The 23670-nt window shown below is 28.9% G+C and overlaps 2 protein-coding genes across 2 annotated transcripts; both read left to right on the forward strand.

Annotated features, from left to right (window-relative positions):
* The first annotated feature begins 2345 nt into the window (after positions 1-2345).
* LOC100159061 (protein bark beetle) lies at positions 2346-15516 on the forward strand. Its single transcript, XM_001949838.5, has 36 exons — positions 2346-2836; positions 2906-3078; positions 3157-3353; positions 3466-3640; positions 3916-4085; positions 4237-4466; positions 4533-4651; positions 4723-4859; positions 4939-5938; positions 6000-6242; positions 6304-6490; positions 6550-6710; positions 6776-7002; positions 7589-7771; positions 7830-8071; positions 8139-8379; positions 8460-8565; positions 8633-8881; positions 8992-9236; positions 9299-9483; positions 9554-9826; positions 9893-10179; positions 10250-10518; positions 10577-10721; positions 11240-11503; positions 11565-11822; positions 11899-12137; positions 12287-12501; positions 12889-13119; positions 13188-13312; positions 13379-13513; positions 13595-13865; positions 13923-14118; positions 14198-14442; positions 14532-14718; positions 14788-15516. The coding sequence occupies exons 1-36, from the start codon at positions 2543-2545 to the stop codon at positions 14946-14948; spliced, it is 8265 nt and encodes a 2754-aa protein (XP_001949873.2). The 5' UTR covers positions 2346-2542; the 3' UTR covers positions 14949-15516.
* Positions 15517-15675: 159 nt separating this feature from the next.
* LOC100167957 (oxidized low-density lipoprotein receptor 1) lies at positions 15676-23352 on the forward strand. The gene is made up of 5 exons (XM_003244953.4): positions 15676-16245; positions 16322-16482; positions 16757-16892; positions 21736-21918; positions 22596-23352. The coding sequence occupies exons 1-5, from the start codon at positions 16173-16175 to the stop codon at positions 22934-22936; spliced, it is 894 nt and encodes a 297-aa protein (XP_003245001.1). The 5' UTR covers positions 15676-16172; the 3' UTR covers positions 22937-23352.
* The last annotated feature ends 318 nt before the right edge of the window (positions 23353-23670 follow it).

A 23670-nucleotide genomic window follows, 5' to 3' on the forward strand; every position in this document is an offset into this window, starting at 1 on the left:
TGCAATGGTATTGTTGTGCCCATTTACTAGGTCTTGCACTGTGATATCACAACTATAAGATTTATGATTATTACTTTCCTGTGTTAATATTTTTCTGCTATTTAAATTTCAGTGAAATATTTCCCATGTAGGTAATATTTTCCTGCTATTTGTTTCCCCGTATTCATTATTCCGGTGTAATTATTAATATTAATATAAATTATAATTAATATAAATTATTAATATTCCTCCTGAAAATTATTTTCTTCCGAAACTTTACTGAATTTGATTTTACTATACAAGAAGTATTTTCCCTATCATAGAAGCATTCCTGATAAATATTTTTTAAATTTAATTTTTCTTAACGTAAATTACACGTCACCAAATTAAAAAAGGTAGGCAAGCGACATCCGCTATGCTGTACAGTAGCTTAACCTAGGTTACAAGTTGGTCACTGTATAATGGATGGTATTAAATTTGAATTCATTGATATAATATCATTGTATAAGAAAAACGATTCTGAGCGGAGACGATATGTCAGTCAAGGTATATAAGACATATTATATACTTATATCTATGGTATTAAAAAAGAAATTGACCTATAATAAATTCCAAATTAATCATATCACAATTCATAATCTAATTAGGTACTTATACACAGAATAAATTATTTACGCGGAATCTTGTTTTAAATTTTCAATCCTTAAATATAAAAGTTGAACATTTTATGAATTTTTAACTACAAAATAATTATTCAATTTTAAATTTTATAAATTTTGTCAAAATTCGATCTTTAAATGCTTCTAAAAAAAATTGTGCCTATGTATTTTTAATATTTTTCAACTGCTATTATAACAATGTATCAAGAGCCTTGTATTACATTTTTACACTTTTTGGCCCAACAGATAAAACTTTATTGATATTTATAGAAAAAAAAAACTAAAAAAATTGAAAACTGACAATGTCCATAAACAGCTCAACAAGAGTCAAATTATTTTCAAAATTTTATCGTGTATAGAAAATGCTGATAAAAACATTCAGTGAAATTGCCAAGCGTATCTACAGTCATTCGTTTTTTAATTACCACAAAATAAGAAAATCGTTACATGAGAAATCGAGTGAATATCAAATGTTGTAAAAATATGAATTTCAAACGCTCATAAAAATTTAATTTGACTTTCTTATAGACATTTTATTTTTGAAAAAAGTAAAAAACTTATGAGAAATCTTGTATTACATTTTGAAATCTTAGATTTAAAAAGAAAATTTTTCATGAATTTCTAACTCAAAATAATTTGCAAAATTTTCGTCATTTTTACGTATTTTGTCAATATTTGAACTTTAAAGAGTAAAGAGTAAAGAGCTCAAAATAAGTCAAAAAATTTGAAAAATGTTATGATGTAGACAAAATGCTAATATAAAGATTCAGTAAAAATTTCATGTACCTACTGTCATTTGTTTAAGAGTTGCACCAAAAACCAAAATTGATTTTCTCGAAAACAGATTTTGCGTAAAAATTCCCATTTTTCCTTAATTTTTCTTTTGTTTTTCACGGCGCTTTTGAAAACTACTTGGACATTTTTACTTTTGACCTCCCAAAATATCAAGTAGATTCACTTTCCTATCAGAAAAGATACTGTTGAAGAAAATCCAAGAACTTTTCCTAAAAGCTGATGACAGACACAAAAATAAAAAAAATAAAAATCATCGTTTCACTCAGAATCTAAAACATAGTATACAGCCATAAAGGTAATAGAATAGGTAATAGGTTATAGGTACATAGAATTTTAATTGGTACCTAGAAAGTAGAAGGTACATAAGCACATTAAAAAATAAAAGTTTGTTATTGTTATTTGTTATATGAGTCAAAAATCAATAATATTCAATACACACAATTTATATTTGTAATATTTGAACGGGGTGCCGCCACTGGGTGACTTTCCCTGAGTTTCCCCTCCCGTCAATCAAACCTCATCGAATTGACTTATTGTATAACATGTAAATACAGATTGTAAATAATATATATGAACTTAAGTTCAATAAAAAAAAAAAAAAGAATAATTGATAACAATTCTAAATTCACCAATGCACATAATACCACTCCCCCCATATAGATGAAATATATTCCATACATTTATTCAGCAGTTGCGGTCACTGGTCAGTCCTCATTCGTCAGTGTCAAGTGTCAATTATCTTTAAATTTAACGGTTGAAGAAGAATTTGAAGATCCAATAAAAAATGGTATACTTATATATAATGTCTTTGTTCCGTTCACCTGTTGACTGTTGCGACACATGATCCCCTCCCCAAAGACCCGCTACGCTAATAAAGTCATAACAAGATTATTAGCTAATACAAAATATACTATATTGATAGTACCGTACGAAAACACAAACAATGGGTTGGGTGTAGAATTTCAAATAGTTTAAGAACATTTTTTCTCGTAGTTTAGTTAAAGAATTTTGTTCAGTTTTTGTTGTTTTTTTCATTTGTTTGAAACCATTTGAATTAGAAAATTTGATTTGACACGTTAATAATTTAAATGATGTGATATTAAAAGAAAATGGCTCTTACAACAGTGAAATTACTAGGCCTCTTTCAGTTTATTCAGGTATACGCATCTCATATACATGCCGATTATACTTGGCCAAATGAACTTAAATCTACCAAAGGCTATACAGAATGGTCTGGAGGAATTGTTGCCAATCATCATCGTTTAAGGGCCGATCAAAGCCCTTACTTCATTTTAAATAATGTTATTATTGAAGATACTGGTCAGCTTCTTATAGACCCAGGTGTAATACTTAAATTTTCACCGAAAACTGGGATCACCATAAAAGGATCAATTATTGCAAATGTAATGTATTTTAAAAATAATCTAATAAATAAACATATTATTTATTGATACCAATAACACATTTTATAGGGAGATGCTCATAACAAAATTGTCATGACATCTAGTGCTAATGTAGAAGACACGGACGATGCTTTAAGTCAGTCTTCTGCAAATATAAGACTTGTAGATGGTCCTAGTATACTAGCTGGGCGTTTACAGCTATTCTATAAAGGTGCTTGGAGATCAGTTTGTACATCAACTCAGTAAGGAAGTTCCAATCAGCATAATCTGCCGTAAGTTGCCAAATGATTTAACTAAATGTTCTTCTTTTAAATGTACAGATGGAACAATGCAGACCTCCAAACAACATGTCGGCATTTGGGTTATCGTGGAGGTCAATTTTTACGTTGGATGGAACCTAAAGTAGATAAGCTTCATACACGTCTTCTATTGTCTAATTTACAATGTAAAGGGATTGAAAATGATTTAAATAGCTGCAGCGGATGGGAAAATAAAAAATTAGGTTCTGGTAGCTGTGGTGAGTTGAAATGTCGATAGTAATTAGTAATATAATTATATTTTAAACATATGACTCATTATTTAATGAATCATCTTTAATCTCAAAGTATTTATTTAAATATAATTTTCAGATCTAAAGCAAGATATTGCTATTGAATGTCAGCCATATTATGAAAACAGCTTTGCTGTAAAAAGTTATTGGAAAGGCCTTAAATTTGAAAAAGCACAGTTCAAAAAATCATTAATAAATCATAACACCCTTTATCAACCAGTATCACTATCTGAACTGAATCATGTTATATTAACGTATGTAATTTATTTATTCTAAATATATATCTGTGTATAATATTATAACGATCATTAATGCAGTGGCATATTTTTTGTATTTATTTTTTTGGTGGGGGAGGCACATAAAAGATATTTACATCATTTAAATTTGAAAGACATTTTGATAATTTAGGCGATTTATTGCCTTCTGTACGCCCCCCTGTCTAGTAAATCTTGAAATGACGCCACTACATTGATAATCTTTTAATTTTTGTATTGTTTAGTACCTAAAGATATTTTTATAATGTTTTTAGATATGCTGGTGTTGGTGCTGAGTTTAAATCTACTTCAGTCATAGAAGTTGATGGAGTACCACCGTTATTAAGGAATGTGTCAATATTACATTCTGCATATAATGGAATCAACATAACAACATCAGATTCTATACTAGATTTACAAGACTGTATTATAAAAAATAATCGAGGTACTGTACTATTGTGTATTAAATAAAATATAATTTTTATTCATATAACAATATTGTCAATACATTAATAAAATATAGTAGTTGGTTAATCGTTAATTTGTTTTTTTTTTCAAAAATATTGACTCATGTATTTATTTTTATTTATTTTCAGGACATGGTATTTTTATGAATTCATCTTTTGGTCAGTTGAGTTTAATGAAAACATTGGTGTCTAATAATAAAGGAGATGGCATACATATGGTTCAAGGCAATTTCAATCATGATCTCATGAGTAATGTTAATGAATTGTGTTCTCTACCAACAACAACTAGTCAAACGTTTCCTGTTCTGGTTTCTGTTCAACAAAATAGTTATAACGCTAAACAAATTAACTGCTATAAGGTATATACTTATTTTATTTATTATAAAATTATTTACTTTATATAATCTATAAATTGTTAATTGCAGAGTTTATTCACTAAAATTGGACAAGTTTTAACTGTAAATATTGAACATACTCGTTCTCAACTACTTGATAACAATTCATTCATATATATTTACGATGGAGAAGTATCAACTCCTGATAGGTATTTTTCATAAATTTGTCATTTATTACCTACCTATATTATGTTAACAAATATAAAATATTTGTTTTTAGGCTTTTAGCTACTATTTCTGTACTCAACAATACAGTACCTCAATCAGTAACATCAAGTCGTAACAACATATTAATTCAATTTTCTGCACCGGCTAGAACAAATGTATTTGGTCTTCTCAGGGTAACATCAGGATTTGGTGAGATAACAAATTTCAATTTATGAATATTTATTAATAAGATAAATTATCTAATTTAAATTTTCTCATATATTTTTAGTGAAATGGCATAGTATTAATATATCTGAAAGTATTCTATCTGATAATGTTGGCTCTGGATTATTTGTTGAAAATTTATATAGCGCCGTGTCAATATTCAATTCTTCAGTGCACAATAATAGTGGAAGTGCCGGAGTCAATATTTTTAATGGTTCTGCTGACCTAACTATATTAGGTTCAGAAATAGTGTATAATAATGGATTTGGCATTTTAACCAATACTAATGGTGGAGTACGCAATGTTACATATTCATTAATCAAGTCAAATTCAGGACCAGGGATAGCTGTTCGATTATTGGACAAAACAATCAGCAACGTACCTCAGAAAACAATTTTAACATATTCTCAAATCAATAACAACACAGTAGAAATTGATGGATGGTGTCATGGCAAATCACAGATCAATGTCACGGGGAATGTTTTTAGTTTCAGCATTTATGCATTAGAAATAAAATCATGTATTGAACGACAAGCTACCACAACTCATGTAATCATATCGTACAATGAATTTTTTAATAATAAGAAGTTGGCAGTACTTATAAGACCAATGCTTAACATGGATGCAATTTTGGAGTTTAATCGTTTCAAAAAACAAGAGTATGGTTGTATATTAATTAGGAATGAACATTTTGATGAAGATTTTGATGAATCACCTACAACTGCTTTACTGAGATATAATGAATTTTATGATAACAGTGGGAGTTATGTCGTTAATTTGGGATTAAGTACTTATAGTCAACTACAAAATTTGCTTTTTACATGGAACTATTTAAAGAACAATAGAATAACTCAACCTTTTAAGTTGGTCTCAAGAAATAAAGTGGCGGCAGTAATTGTTGTTGCTTCTTCTAATGTAATTGTTATGAGAAATATTATTGAAAACCCGTTGTCACATTATGAAATAGGAGTACAACTTGAAGATCAAAGTCTTACAGTAAATACTACTTATAATTGGTTGGGAAACACTGATGATCATTTTATCATAAATAGACTGTTTCATAGGTAAGTTAAATATTTTTTCTTTATTTTTATATTATTTGATTTGTTCTTCAATGTTTAACAGGCGTGACCGGTATAATTTAGCTAAAATTGAATTTGTTCCTTTTTTGTTACATCCTACAAACCCTGGTACTACGTCAATAATGACTGTTTCTACAGTTGTAACTCAATTGTACAAAGAACCCAATGATTTTGGGGGAGAAGTAGATGGTGTAGAAACTGTGTATAGTGGTGAATATATTGTCACAAGAGACATTAATGTGGCGTCTAGTGGAAAATTAATTATACATCCTGATGTTACTTTGAAGTAATTTTATATTTAATTGTACTACAATGATTATTTTTTGTCTAAAATGTAAATATTTTAGATTTAATCCAGGTGTTGGCATAATGGTAGCTGGAAAATTAGAAGCTCGTGGTAGAAGCTTTGGTAGTATAAAATTTACTTTAAATGAACCTCCTGTTCCTATAGTTGATGAACCAATTGAGACTGTTAGTGTAAATACTCGAGTTAAGTTGGTTGCCGGAAGGACATTTAATGAAGGAAGACTTCAGGTATGAAATTGGTTTTCTTATTTTTGTTACTTTATATTATAACATTTTGTTCAAAACAGGTATTCTCTGAAGAGTTAAGCACATGGGGGACAGTTTGTAATTACGGCTGGACAATTGATAACGCTGCCTTAGTATGTCGACAAATGGGTCTAGTTTTAAATCCCGCTGACTGGAAAGTTGATGTACCTCTTGCTGATCCATTAGAACCAGTATTATTAACGTAAGTAATTTATTAAAATTTTAATGTTCTTGAATATTCCAATTATAATTTATGTTTATTTACAGTAATGTCACCTGTTCAGATGAAGATATAGATATGATAAATTGTAGAGTAGAAAAAGTAATTGACTCTGAACAGTTATGTGATCATTCAAAAGATGTTGCTTTTCGATGTGAACAACCTGGTTGGACCGGCTTAAGATTAGGTGTATTGGCAGATACATGTAATCTACAATATATCACAATAGAAAAAGCGGGACTTTTTGATTATATTACTAATGAATTTGGAGCAGGTTTGTTTTCTAATATTAAAATTAAATGTAATATTGAAGAGGATGCTTATAGATTTGTTGTCTCCGTCTACAAACGTATGACATAGCAAATTGTTCACTTGTTTCAATAGTGTGCTGTTAGTTTTGATATTATAGTGAATTGACCTATTATTAAACTTTTAGGAAAGAACATTATCTGTGCTTAAGCGTCGGTGATTTATTGATGGTAGAATTTTCTAGTAAGATATTGGTATGTGAAATATCACAAATTAAAAATGCTCATATTTCACTAGAAAATTAAAACAAAGAATAAAAGCCGACGCTTAAGCACAGTAGTGTTTTTACCTAAATGTTTAATAGTAAAAATAGAATAAAAAAATCCTAGCAATTATTTTTAAAAAATTTCCTTTGTAACACCCTAGCACTAAAAACACTAACTATCTTATGAAATTTAAAAAAAGTCCTGTTTGCGGGATTTTACCATTACACTCCCTCCCCCATGTATATGCAACTGGTGGTATCCTCTATAAAGATTTTATTTTTTAGTTCCTAAAATTTAGTTTTGTGACAGTAATGTTTACAGTTGTGTTGTGATATATTTTTACAGCTTTACAGGTAGATTTGAATAGACATACATTTGAAGGTGTTCGTATAACAGACAATGCTGGAAATGGCTTAGAAGTACTATATTCTGACTTACATAACAGTTTGAGCTATATTCGTAATTCAGAGTTTAGTGGCAATAAAGGAGCCGGGATATTTTTCAAACAGCTTGGTTTGATCATCCAAGGTAAATATTGTATATAACCAATTTAAGATAAATAATATACAAGTATTATTATTTTCAGATAGTAAAATTGAAAGAAATAAATTTGGTATTCAGCATGATGTTTCAATTAGCATAGATAAACAACGAGAGCTGGCAGGGTGGTTTAAACCGTTTGCATCAAGTTCATATCAATATAAACCCGTATTATTGCCAAATGATCAATCAAATTTCCAAATAGACTTAAAACCCAATGAATTTAGATATGTTATTACTAAGCAAATACATTCAACAGAACCAATTCAATCCAAAATAATTTTACAGGTAATTCAATTTTTAATTAATGTTTAAAAAAATGCATTTATAATTAATATAGTGAAAATTATTTTAGTGTACGAAAATCAATTATGTTATTGGAATACAGATGTTAAATATTCCTCATAACAATACTAGTGAAAAAATTTCTATTCGTAATATTCATAGTAATAAGATTAATGACAACATTTTATGGAGTTCTAATCAAGATACTGGAATTTTCCCAACTCAAAGTAGTTCCAATGGTATCATTTTGAATTATAGTAGTGGATCAAATCCGCGAGGAAATATTGTTCTTTTTATATCATGTGTACCTGGTATAAAATATAATTTAAATTAATTTAATATTTTAAAATTTATAAGTATTTAAATTGTATTATTATAATTTTATTTTTAGCTACAATAAATCAAGGATTATTAGTTCAACCGGAGCCAACATTATTTGTTACAAAAACTGCTATTAAAAGCAATGAAATTGGAGTATTTATTACTTACTACAGCGAGTAAGTTTTTTTTTTGTTTAAATGAATTTCATATTTCAAGCCAAATTTTTTTTTATTGTTTGTTTAGATTTATGAGTACTGAAAGTCACAAATATAACATTAAACCAAAAAAGGGCCAGTATTATTTACGTGCTTTAAATGAAACAATACATTTATATGATTGTGATATATCATATAATACAAATGAGGCTTTACTAGTTCGAGAAATTGAGCCGTTTTCATTTCCATTTGGACTGTTTAACAAATCTCGTATTCATATAAGTGTCAATAATTCAATAATAGCAAATAATGGAAAAATTATCAATCATTATTCCAAGTATGCTTACTCATTTATATCTTATATATCATATGCTTAATTTGTTTACATTACTATAAGAAGTTATAAATTATAATTTTATTTCTTAACTACTTTATTGTCATTGTTAGGGACACACAAAATTCATTAAATGTTTTCAAATGGGAGTTGACTGGAAATTCATTTGAACGCAATTTAAAAGATGGTATCCAATTGACATTACCATATTTGTATTCATATGATGAAAACACCACCCATGTTGTGATAGTTGATAATAATACATTGGTTCACAATTCAAATTTAAAATTGAATATTGGTGGACACTTTGTCATGTTAAATATCACCCGTAATACTATACAAAATAACATTTGTAAAGGTAATTTATCAAGACATTCCTTAGTTATATTTTCTTTAACACCCACATTAAACAATATTTAGATGGTTTGATAATGATATCTGGTATGGAAAAGTATATGTTAATCTGGAAAAATACGATCGTTTCCAATACTGGAGAATTCATGATTAAGTTTAATATTAAAAGCCAATGCGAAATTATGAGTTCAGTATTTGCGTTGTTCAGAGAAAATGTATTTAATAGTAACTCAAGGTTACTTACAACAGGAGTAATTTTATATTTCTATTATATATTTAACATTTGTACTTCAATAACTTATAATTAATTTCAAATTTTAGTCAATCTCTGCTTTGATTATATTTGATGGAATTCAAAATGTTAAAATTGATCGTAATTTAATGTCATCAAGTAATAATATGAACTATAATGTTATTGCTGGTCTGCATACGTCAAGCACAAGTAATGCAATAAACATGGCAAATAACTACTGGGGTACTTTAGATATTAATCGTATAAAAGACCTTATATTCGATTTTGACGATTGGAATAATAATGCAGTTACTATTTTTACACCATTTTTAATTGATGATGCTTTTGATGCCTCTTTATCTGTGAGTACCCTTTATAACTTAAAAATGTATTAAATTAGATTACAATATCTTTTAAATCTGATGTAGACAACATGGGATGATATTTTACGCACTTCAAATGGAGTATTAGGCGGTAAAATTTCAGAATCAATGATTATAACACCACAAGAAAATGCATACATAGTTTTATCAGACATTACTGTAATGCCTGGAGTAACTTTAACCATATTACCAGGAACAACATTAGAATTTGCACCTAATATTGGTATCCTCGTCCTTGGCTCTATGATTGCTCGGGGATATACCGGTGGCGAAATAACATTTAAGCCCATAAATAAAGTCATGTTACCACATTCACACAATCTGAAGTCCAGGTAATGTGATCATGGCAATATTATTCATCATTTTTTAATCTAAGAATAATTAATTATATAATTTGTCAAGGTCCACAATACGGTTAAATCATATGAAAAATGTTGGTGGAACAAATACCAATTTATTTGGATTTTTGGAGATATGGAACAGTACTCTTATGCAATGGCTACCAACTTGTGATCGCTCATTTACTGAAGCTAATGCTAGAGTTGTATGTAAAGAAATTGGATCGAATAGTAGTACCTCCAACAATTGGTTTACCTGGAAGAAACATTACTATAATGAAAGTCAAATGGTAGTTGCTGCTCAAAGTTGGCCACAACATTTTGGTTGTTTGGGTAATTTAATTGAATAAATTAGAAAATAATTTCTATAATCATCAATATTTTATTACAGGAAATGAAAACAGCTTCTTGGATTGTCCAATTTTAAATTTCACTGATGAATATTTAACATGTGATTGGAATGATGAATCATTTGTATTTATTTACTGTACCGAAAGTATTCTTCCTAGCGATCAACATCATTGGGGAGGCATAAGGTAACAATGGCGCAACAAGGAGGGCGTCTTGGATCAGGACCACCCCTTGTATCTTATTATTACTAGTATGTGTATACCAGATTTATTTCTTTAATTTAATTATATGTTTAAATTAGTATGGACCCCTCCCTTGAAAAAAATCTGGTTACATTACTGCACAATAATAAAAAAAATATTCAAGTGATTTCAATTATCGACTTTAAATAATAATTATTCACTTAAAAACTTTAAAGGAAATTATATGAACAGAATTTTAGTGTACTCATATAGAGTTAGGAGTAAAGAATGATCTTATCCCATGGATTATACTCCATACATTTAATAGGTACTTATACTGGGAGAGACCTCCCAGTGGAGGTACTTCATAATACTAATACTTCATTTAACATTATACAATAATATGTAATCACATACGCTTCAATAAATATTAACTGAAATCACTATAAAAATGTACACTTGCTTAATTTTAAATATAATAAAATAATTTAGTTGATTAATAATTATTATTCCTTTTATAGATTTTCTAACAATGATTTTGAAGTAAACGATTATTCAGAATTTTTGCATGATAATGAAAACCATGGATTGAAAACAAATGTGCAATCTCAATTACAATATGTGCGAGTTGAGGGTGCTGGAGTGTTACATAATGAATTATCTCCTGCTGTGATGATAATTGGAAAATCTCCTTACATCAATTCTATTAATGTTACAAATTCAGCATCTCATGGGATATCTGTAATAACATTTAAACATCAAAACATACACCTTTTTTCTAATTGGTTAGTTATAATATTTTTAGCAATACATTTGATTATACCTTAATACTAACTGTTGTCTCAGGATTGAAAATAATACTGGAATTGGTATCAACATAATTTCACTAACTGGAGAAGGGCAAGAAAATGACGAAAGTTCCTTTGATGTGTTAAAACAAGTAAATATTCCTAAAGATACATTTGGTTTATTGGACATGTGTGATCCTATTAAAGATGTAGTAGTGTATGAACGAATGATTGTACACTTCAAATACAGTGATCAACCAATATCTTGTGTCAAAATTTTCCGTAGTTATTTGGGATCTAAATCATTAGGTTTAAGGTAAATAAATTTATTATTATTATTATTAATTTTATTTAAAGCTAAATGTTTTAATTTTTTTTTATATATATTATAGATTACTACAGTTAAATTTAGCACACGATAGTGATTATGTAGGAATATATGATGGAATAATATACAATAAAACTTCTGAAATTATCCGTCTTGTAAAATCTCCAAAATCTCAAAGAAGAAGATTCATCAAATCCACCTTTGGTAGCATTAGCTTAAAAACTATAGCTCGAGCTGCTTCTTCACGTGTTTATGGCTTTATTGCAGAAATATTGACCCTTCCCATTGCTGCAATAGGTTTTGGTATGTGCATATTATTTATGTAATATACAATGTTAAAATTAATTGATGTAATAACTTACAATAATCATTATAATATAATAATAATTATAATATTATGTTAAAAAGAAAAAAGAAAGAAAGAAAAATATATTTTTATTGATTATTTTTAGATCGCAACACTGAACATAATATTTCATATTCAGTAATCAACAATAATTTTATGGGTGCTATTAGTTATGCATGTGCAGGTGAGGTGAATCCACATATTAGTGTTGCTTGGAATAAGATTATCAACAATTGTCGTCACATACCCAATTCAAACATCAGTACATGTGACATGCCAATCCAATTTCAATTGCAAAATACTCAAAGTTTACTACTTCATGTAAGAAATTTTTTTATGTGATTAGTTAAATAATATTTTTACTAAACACTTGTATAAATTCCTGTTAGTTTTCTCTTCTGAATGTAAATTATAGTTCATTTTATCCATCTATCTCAATATACTTGGTTTCAGAAGATTTTTATATCCTTTATAATTCTTTTTTCATAAATATTCAAATATTTTTTACTATCCTGATATTGAAGAAATATCAATAATACCATGTTTCCATCCTTTTCTTCAACTTCACCAGCTGTATTCTAATTCTTACAATTTATAATGAACTCTTTTATTTGTATTTATGTTTAAATTGTTTTGCTTTAATTTTTATGAACATATAGGCAAAGTATTTTTTTCAATACTTAAATGATTTTATTATTTTTATTTTAGAATAACCTTGTCATGAAAAATCAAGGTGGTCTTAAAGTGACAGCAGATTCTAGTGGATTTGCAACTGCTTTGCAAGCAATCATCCATAATAATTTATTTACAGAAAATGTTAATTTGCCAGTATTAAATATTAGTGGTATACGTGTGGCCCCTCAACAACATATAACCATTTACCGCAACTTTTTCTCTGAAAATATTGCCCCATATGAAAACATCATTCAGCTTGTGCAGGTAATTCTTAAATAATTTAAAATTTAAAATAATGTCATGTTTAATTTTTAACTTTCTTTTATTTTAAGGTTATTTCAAATTTTACATTTAACTACGTCTATAGTAATATTGGTTTTCATGTTCTACAAATGTCTGGTTTTCATGGAATCCGATTGCCATTACAGTCATCAACTTCACATAATGGATTTTATTGGTAAACATTTATTTACAATTTATTTTGTGTAACTGTTCAACTATAAATTTAATTTTGTTGTAAAAGGAATGAAGCAACAAACTTACAGAACAAAGGGACAATATTGGCTTTATCAAATGGTCAATATTACATACACAATATATTTTATGACCCTGAAAATAACTATGAAATCATAGCTGCGACAAGTAACAATAGATCAAAGTAAAGATATTTTGAAGATTGATAATTGCTCATTATTTTTCTTGTTGTTTAAAATAACCATTATTAAACTAATGATTGCAGTGATTACATTTATGCTATTGACGGTTCCATTGATGCTCGTCACAACTATTGGGGTTTTAATGATACCATTGCTGTCCATGGACGCATCAAAGACTATAAAGATGAAATAGAATTAATGCCGGTTGATGTAATACCGTATTATTCAACAAACAAAACTATTTTAGAATCAGAAAAATGTCCTCCACCGTGGATCTTAATGCCAAATTCTAATACTTGTTATGGATACATAGCAGTACCAATGACATTCCACGAAGCTAAGGCATTTTGCATGGTAAGTAATACACTTAATATTGTTGAATATAGATTAAATGTTATGTTTAATTTTTAGACTATGAATGCTTCAATGCCGTTCATTACTGGTGACTATGCGAATATCAGGAGAACACTGCAATTGCAGATCTATGATTATGGTCTAATATGGGTACAGCATATCGACTACATTGGTCAGTGTACAGCTCTCGGTTTTAACAAAGTACACACTAATTTAGAATGCGCTTTTCGTAACGCCTTCATTTGTGAAATGGGTAATACACATTTGCTTTAAAACAAAAACAATGAAGTGCTAATGTCTTTATTGTTAGTAAAATATTTATTTGTTATTAGACCCTCAGGTGACTATTCATCCATTGAAGTGGCGTGATGATTTTGTTAACATTGCCGTCACAGGATTAATATTCGGCTGTCTGATTTGTGTGGCATCTGTATTATGTTGCTGGTGGACTAAATCTAAGCGAAGGCAAGTGCAAAGACTAAACAGACGAAATTCAATTCGCCAATCATTAACGTCTTTACGATCATTATCCCTGTCACAGCCAGCATTTTCTGAATTAAATTACCGACGTAAACCAGTATGTTAAAATAATTTTATCTAATTTCAATTTTTATATTTTGTAACAATAATTGTAATTGAGAAAACTTATATAATTTTAATTTATAGATAATTGATAATAGCAGTGGTTTTAACACAATATCATCAAAAGCCAATGGAAGTAACGATTCCATAATGAAGTCACAATTTAATTCCTCTGTTGATGAATATGAGCCAAGTGAGTTATACGAAGTACACAATGTTAACGATCCTATACACATCGAAAATGATTATGATTTAGCATATAAAAATAAAGGTAATTTCTTGGTTTTTTGTAAATATAAAATACAAAAAAAAAAAATTAACTCTATATACATAAATTTAGGTTTTAGAGACAACTCAACATTTGCATCTACAGTGGGTATGTGGACAGACATTAGTAGTCGAGGAGTATACAGTAGTGCAGAAGTACTTGAGACTAATTTGGATCAGGCACCATCTCCTCCGCCCAGATCACATAGCCAACCGCTAGAAACCTCAATGTGATATATTATAATCCTATGTACCTAATTTTATTATTATTTTTATTTATATTGCTTAATTGATCTCTTAATCCAGAGACCACTCACCCAATAGGATATTATGTATATGTTTATGAAGTATTAATAATGATTAATTTATTAGTACCTATTTACTCCTAATAAATTGTGTTGAAACACATTATGCACTAGTGCACCACACTGCCTGTGACTGTATTCAAAAAGTCCCTTAATTTTTTTTTTTCATGGATATACGGACATTTTTGTTAGGTTTAGGGAAATTGACAAGGTATATATTTTAATTTTTTGTTTTGTTTTTTTTTTATATATATTATATAATATTATTATAGACGTAATCTAATTAGAGTTAAAACATTTTGTATATTTGTGATTAAAACGAAAAAGTATTCCGTCCAGTTTACTAATCACGCGAGCCGTCCAGAATAAAAAAACATTAATACCTATAATTAGCATGATATTCGATTGTTTTATAACATGGAAACAATACTTTTAGGTATAAGTTAATATGTATATTTTTTTTTCATACATAAATATATATTACATGTTTTTTTATACTACATTGTGTTATGATTTCATTTAATAATGTGATGACGTACTCCGTAATATTGCGGCGAGGTAAAACCTATTTGTCACCGGAATATGCAAATGATGTCAATAACTGATAGTTAATACGGACGGTATGCCCTCATGCTGGGAGTATTATTATTATTTTTTTCACAGTCCATTTATTTTAGTGCGTGGAAAACTTTCACTCGGCCAGTGGTTCCCATTCGAATGCGTTTTTTTTCTTCTCATTAGATCGAAAGAAAAATCGCTTTTCGTCGAACCAATAAACCCCGGCGGAATTTTCTCTGCTCATCGCAATGCGCACTAGATGCCTACCCGTAGAAAATCCCATTACCTAGAGGTGCATCGACGCGACGTTTCCGGCCGGTTGAACGAACGTGACCGCGGTTAAGGTCCAATGGTTCTAGGTCAGTAATTAGTAACACGTTTGCGGTGCATATATTTATTAGACGCTCGACTTTGTTTTCTACGCTCAGTGTGGCACTGGTGTGATCATCGGGCAGATTCACGTGATCGTTCGCACGCGGTACACAATCGGCGCGAATTTTTCACGTATAGTCAACTCTCCAAGTCTCCGAGCCAATAAAGTACCTTTCTACCGTCGTCGTCGTTCCTTTTCGCGAGCTGGCACATTATTAACAATATGATTTTGTCGAAAATAATAGCGTGCGTCGTCATAGTGGTGCTGTCGCCCGCGGTCGTTCAGTCGAATCGAGGTAATTTATTTAAAATTTGTATTTCGGAAAAAAAAATTCAAATCATTACGAAATGGCTTGATCGCTTTTCTTTTAGACTTTGCTCATCGTTTGACTACTATTGAAGATTTAGCCACGCGCGACAACGTCATAAACGTGCCGGTAGCTTTGCCCACCGGTTACGTTGTGAACAGACCGTCTCAAAACATAGCTGCTGCGGGAGATCGTGTGGACGTCAACAAGGAACCGAGCAAAGAAGTATTAATTTAACATTTTATCATCGTTTATTCGTATATTTCCGACGAAAAAGGTTTTATAATGTACATTTTATAACGACTATTGAATAATAACATAAATAACCACCTACCTATTTGTATGGCAGTATTTGAATTTAAGTCGTTATTTTTTAATCTGATCGATATATTCACGAGTTATTGTAATACGTCAACATTTCGAAAAGTTGATGTTATAAAATAGGTTTATGACTCGATACGAGGTGATATAAGTAAGTGCTTACCTGTTGAATTTATAGGTTTCAGAAACTGATATGTATTTACTAGGAGCTATTGAAAAATTGGTACATAGAATGGACTTAATAGAAAAACGATTGAAACGATCGGAAGAACTCATTCAACACATTGTAGAAGGAAACGCAGCCAACAGAGAAGGTTAGTCACAATCTTAATAAACTATTTCGTTATAAGAAAAAAACGTGGACCATAACTGCAGTTATTATTAGTGGTTGAAGTATGAAATATTTCACAAAAACGTGAAACATTGAAATTTCTTTTAACACAAATAAAAACACAATTTATTATTTTTTTTTAACACAATGTTCAGTGTTTTAAATTCTAATGTATAAATACAGTAGGTATATAATATACAATATACATGTATAATATGCCCATGTATATATTTTGAAAACCATTTTAAATGTATAATTCCAAAGGTTAAGTATACATACAGATACCATACAGTTATGAAGGTAATTTATGACAATTATATGTAAATATAAAACTTATTTAAAAATAAAATAAAATTTTTTAAAATACTGAAATATTTCACTAGGTATTTAAAAATATTTCACGAAATATTTCAAAATTTTAAATTTCATGAAATTTTCAAACACTAGTTATTATATACAATATCTACTTATTTTTTTCAATATATATCTTATTAATTGTTAAAGAGAAAAATGGTCAATTTTATAAAACGACATGTGCTTTAAGTCTTAACTCTTAAAGTAGCAGTATACTTTAGTGTGTGTGATTTAAAAAAGTAATTTACATTTAATCGTAATACTTACGCACTTCCGGTAATATGAACCTGTATGACTATTTTGTATTTAACCAATAATGTAGATCGATTATTTTTTTCAAGTTGTTGTAATGTTTGCACATCGGTGCAACTGGTACCTTGATGTGTTTAAAAATAAAATACAATGGTCTCAGTAGAGGTTAATTCATTTTAGAGACCAAAATAAAATAGTTTAATATTTTTAGTATATTTTAAATTGTCATGGAGGGAGTTCGTCTCTCACGGTCTCACGTGTATTATATATTATTATTAGCCATTATAGATACCTACGAATGTTCTCAGTTCTGCTATAATTTCCACATCCCCGATATTTCGAGGTTTATTGTAAGTTGTTCTTACTAGTGAATTTATCGTTATATACATTTATTACCAGCTATTATATCATAAGTAATAGGTACATTTTAAATTTGTTGTAGCATACATTCATACTTATTGATATTTGATAATAATTGAGAAGTATATATTAATAATAAACAATAATATTGAATGAAGGATGGTGAGGGTGAGAGGTTAAATTAGTTATCCCAAACTGTTTCTTTGATAATTATCAATAATTTTAAATCAAATAGGTACACGTATCCATATTCCATTTTGTTTTTATACATCGTACCTATATGAGCCATAGACGTGGATGATGATGGAAAATCCAATTTTTATTAATCCATTCCATGCTGCATACCCACCTTTACAGAGAATAACGTATTATTGTGGCTGTGTGCCTGTGTGAATAAATTAACCAATTAGGACAGTAAGCATTTCTAAATGTTTAACAATGTAATCATGATATTCACAATTCTATAATAATTACAATTGTTTCTAAATTAGCACTGAAGTATTTGGTTTATACAGGTATGGAGGTAAATTTTGAGATAGTAGATACCTACATAATATGGTTATATTCATTGTTTTGGCAAGTGCTTACCACTATATAACATGTTGTCCAAACGATAGGATTCAAAATTTTATCCCATAAGTGTCCTATTATAATATAAATATATGTTGAAGCATATTATATTATTCATTATTTACCGAAATTCTATCATCGTGTATTCGATATTCCTACGATATTCGTAGAATTTTGTTTATAGGTAGGAACATTATTTTTCATAGTGCAGCCAAATGACAACTAATTATGTTATATTGTTATTCATGGATAATTCATAATTTATTATTATTTATTTGGCTTTATTATTCTATAAAAAATTGTTTTCAACAAAACTTTATGTTACTGCAGTATTTAAATATATTTGTGGTATTATGTATTTAATGTCATGTTAAAAAAATTTACAGAATGGCCAACAGACCATTATTCTTAAATCGTAAGCCCGAAGTCGTAACCAATATTACTATACTAAATAGGTACTTGAGTCAATACAGAAAAAATAGTAAATTCGAAATAAATAAAATACAAATGAAAGCGACCAACAACAGTCATCGTAGTAATTTAATAGTCAAGCTATAGGTTATAATTTGGAACAAAATACAAATATAGGTGCCTATAATTATTATTTATTTAGTTGTCTGAAGGTGCGCCTATATTAGACTATATTAAACTATTAACTACTGTTAAACAGTTATATTTTGAGCAATAACGTTTATGGTTTATTACCTAACTTTTAGTTTATACTGAAAGTAATAAATGTTCGTTTGTTATTAGTTATCACTCAATAGTATCCGTGTAATTAACTAATTACCGTTTTCAGTTTTTCAGTGTCAAACTGTCATAAAACATGTTGATATATTTAACTATTTAAGAATAATTATGTCTTATGGTGATTGTACACCCGGTAGTCGGTACATTGACTGCAATATTAGAAATCGAGATTCGATGAAAGATTACCAATAGAAAACATTTTTGTTTAATTACTTTCTTTTTAAGTCCACGAATGTCGAATAACATTACTAAAACAAACTTCACATGTTTACAAATAAGTTAGTTGTGTTTATTACAACTGTAAATTTGTAAACTATATACAAATACAAGTATGCCGGGCGTCGGTGGTTGAAGTTTTATTAAAATATTGAAGTCGTGTGGGTGTGTGGCTATAATTTAAAATAACTTTATAAGTATCTAGGTAGTAATTATTAGATTTATTAATCTATTTTTAAAATAAAATGCTTTAGATTTATTTTGGTAATGCATTTCACGCAATTACAGTGAAATAATTTTTTTATCACATACCTGCCTATCTAATTTATGTAGGTATACTATACACGCTGTATAGGAATGACTGAAGTACCAAATTAAACGGGTTTTAATAGAAATTTACATATTTTCATATTTTCATATTTTATTTCCTGGCTAAGTTTTGAACAATAAAAGTAATGCCGGATAGATTTTACTTTTGCTGATTTACCTGTGTATACATATATTATTATGGTTTAATAAATCTCGAAATGTTAGTGTTGAACTATTAAATTCAGAGTAGAATTATATTCATAAAATTAACTTATAATTTATAAAGCATCCCTTACTTATGGAGTAGTGCAAAAACAAAATTGTAGCGTATTTAAAAATTATAATATTAATATAAGTACATTGGTTTTCTAATATTTCCTATAGGTATTATACCACCTATACCTACAGTAATACAGTATACATGTATTGATGTATAATATTATGCTGCACTATTAGTTTGGAGTTTCGATACTGAATCGAACACGTCATATTATGTTTGATTTCAAAATAACTGTTGAACTGTGGATGATTCAGCTTACCACCAAATGCTCTAATAGCAGCGATATCTATATAATATATTAATATCACTGATGATTACTATTGTCTATAGGTTAGTAGGTGTGATGGTTATATATTTTAATTTGGAAGTATTTAAGCATATATATGCGATATACCTATCATTGGGGAATGCTAAACTAAAAAAATATTTTTTCCTAATGTAACACCACACCTATAGACTATAGTATAATATTATATACTATATAATTATATACAATATAATATACAATTATATTTGGGTACCTAATAATATATTATTATGCATATAAAATTTAAATTTAATTTTCAAAATTGAAATGGTTGATAATTTGATATACAGCCATTATTCAGACATATATAATAGGTATATACGGTATACCTATATATTTACTCGTCAACTCTCGAAACTTTTCATCAAAAATATATTATATGAATTATGAATAGTAATTACGTAATACTATATATTTTAGTAGAACAATATCAATATTATTATAAGAGGAACACATTTGATATTTTATTTTATTTTAAATATTTATACAACTAGGTATTAATTATAATTACATCTAAATATAATTGTTATAATGTTATTATAAGATTTTTACTATAAGACATTAGAAATGTATGACATATGATACCTAATATCTATGTTGTATAAAAACAAGTTGTTGAACATAATATATTCCAAACTACTACTTATATTTATTAAATAATAGCTATTTATGATTTCTAATTGTTGGTACTAATTATATTATAATTAGAAAAATACAATTTAAATAATAAACTATTATACAAATAAAAGCAGAGTATTCCGATTATTTTAAAATAGTAGTTATTTGCTTATAATTGTTTATGGTATTATTAAAACTATTTATTTCTATTATATACTTACAAAAAATAAGCGATGAATTTTGTTCAGATAATTTTTATTCAACTAGTTCGTATTGTCTATATATTATACTATTAAAGTAATACAAGTAATACATATTGTTATAATTTATAGTTATATTATTTTAGTTACATTAAAATAAATAGTAAATCGATACAATTAATGAATCATAAAATAAATCATTTAAGTGCAATTATCTAAAATATTGAACGACGACATCCTAATCACGATATCCTTAGACATATTTTTTTTATCAAATTGATCTTGTTTTGAACATCATGATATCTAATAATATGACTCAGTTTCCTCGAGCCCTAGTCGACATAAAGGACATCCTTAAAATATATTTCATGTATAATGTGGGAATATTCGGCGAATTAGGCTTAGCATTTAAAATATATTCATTTATAACAATAATAACGTATAAACATTAAGTACACAAAATACCCGTTGTACAATCGTATCGTAATCGTATATTATGTGCATAGTCGCTCAAGATATATTACTCTATGTATGGTAAATACTAAATTGGTAAATCATTATTTTATTATTTGTAAATATATTACACCTATCGTTATTTTTATTTACGCAGATCCTTGTCCGGGAAATTTCACGCGTATCGCACATGCCTGTTATCACTTTAGCGAGAGACAGTATAACTGGAAGTCGGCCATGTCGATGTGCAAGAGTTTGGGTGGAAATTTGTTAGAGTTCGACAACAAAGACGAACAGATTGACGTGCTGACGTACCTTATCGGCGACAAGTACCTAAGAGGTGAGTGATCTATACTGCGGTTAATCTTCATTAATTATTATTACTACGATTATAATATATTGGAAGTACATTTTTCGGCTAGTAATTATTTTGTTCTAAGTATGAAAGTTACAGGGTGTTTAAAGAAAGAATTAGTTTAAAAAAAAATTTAAGTGCTGATATTTTAGAAGTTTTAATATTTTCAAGACGACTTAAATTTTTAACTTCATAATCTGAAGGAGAATACTTTTCTAAAAATCATGAATTAATAATTATGATTTATCTATGTCATTGATATCAAATCAAATATTGAACAATTTTAGTTTTATTTATCAATAAACTCATTGAAAACGAGAAGTGAATTATAAAATAAATTGTGGGATAAAAGCAGATTATGATATGAAAATTATATATGTTGGTTTTCATTTAAAAAGTAACGATCTAAGAAAAACTGATAATTTTTCGAAAATTACGTTTTATAAATAAGGCGAAAATAACGAATGCTGCAGGTTCACGTTAGAAAAATCACTTTGTATACGTACAGTAGTATTATTATACCTATGTATGAAAAACGTGACAAATTATTGGAAATTGTACGCGAATGCGAACGCGTAATTCCAGATGTCAAATATTCAAATCAGTTGTTATTTTTATTTAAAAAAAAAAAATTCTATAATCGCACTTCGGAATCGATGCAGGTTACGACTATTGGACGGGTGGTCTAAACCCGGGACTGCTGTGGATATGGGCCAACAGCGCCCGGCCCGTGGTGCCCAAGGACTCGACGAGGCCCGAGGACCAGATCACCGGGTCCGGCCGTTGTCTGCGCCTCACCCCGAACGCTGCGACCAAGGTTTATTCTTACTCGGGCGCCGAGTGCAGTAACCGGCACCGGTACGTGTGCAAGCACGAGGACAACACCACTGAAAAGGCGCTGACCAGGATACACAAGGCGCTTAAGGACGGAGGCCAGCAGCAGCAGAAGCCGACGACGACGGTCTTCGGGTCATCGCCACTGATCGCGGCGGCCACCGTATAACCATATTCTACACTATACCTATTTATTTAGCTATACCTATACAGTAATATATTGTACATTTTATGTGATAAGTATGGGTAATCCGAACAAAACTATACCTATATATTATAATACCTGAATAAATAATAATGAATATTGTGAATTCGTCAAGTCCTACGAAGAAAATATTCAAACACGCGCGAGACTCGTGAACGGCTATGAAACTTAATCGTAGAAAACGCGAGATTAATATTATACTATTATGTACCTAATATTATGTTATAGGTATTGTAAGTATTTTTTTTTTATTTATAAATATTATAAATGAATAATTATTGTTGTACCGCTGCTCGACGTACGCGAACTCCTTATATTTTACGCATCATGTCATATTTATTTTTATTACACGTTCCACGGAATTATATTATAATAAAATATCTGCAGTTTTTTTTTACGTTTGTTGTTTACCCAAGCTTATTATGTCATTTGTGAAATGGCTACTATCGGCGTCATCGCAATACACACTCGTTTTTCGTAAAACGCGTTTTGCTAATCGACATTAAAATAATAGTAATACAAATAAATTCAGTGCTCGAATTGGGAATTATTAAGTAGAGGAGCTCAATCCAACAATTTATAAACTGCGTTCCAAGTGCAAAATTATTAAACGCAGCCTCGTGGCCCCCCCCCCACACCCCCCTTAACCAATTCCTAGTTTTTCAATACAACATTTCATCTTTAGTTACAGAATTTTC

Source organism: Acyrthosiphon pisum, chromosome A2, assembly GCF_005508785.2.
Source record: "Acyrthosiphon pisum isolate AL4f chromosome A2, pea_aphid_22Mar2018_4r6ur, whole genome shotgun sequence".
Lineage (NCBI taxonomy): Eukaryota > Metazoa > Arthropoda > Insecta > Hemiptera > Aphididae > Acyrthosiphon > Acyrthosiphon pisum.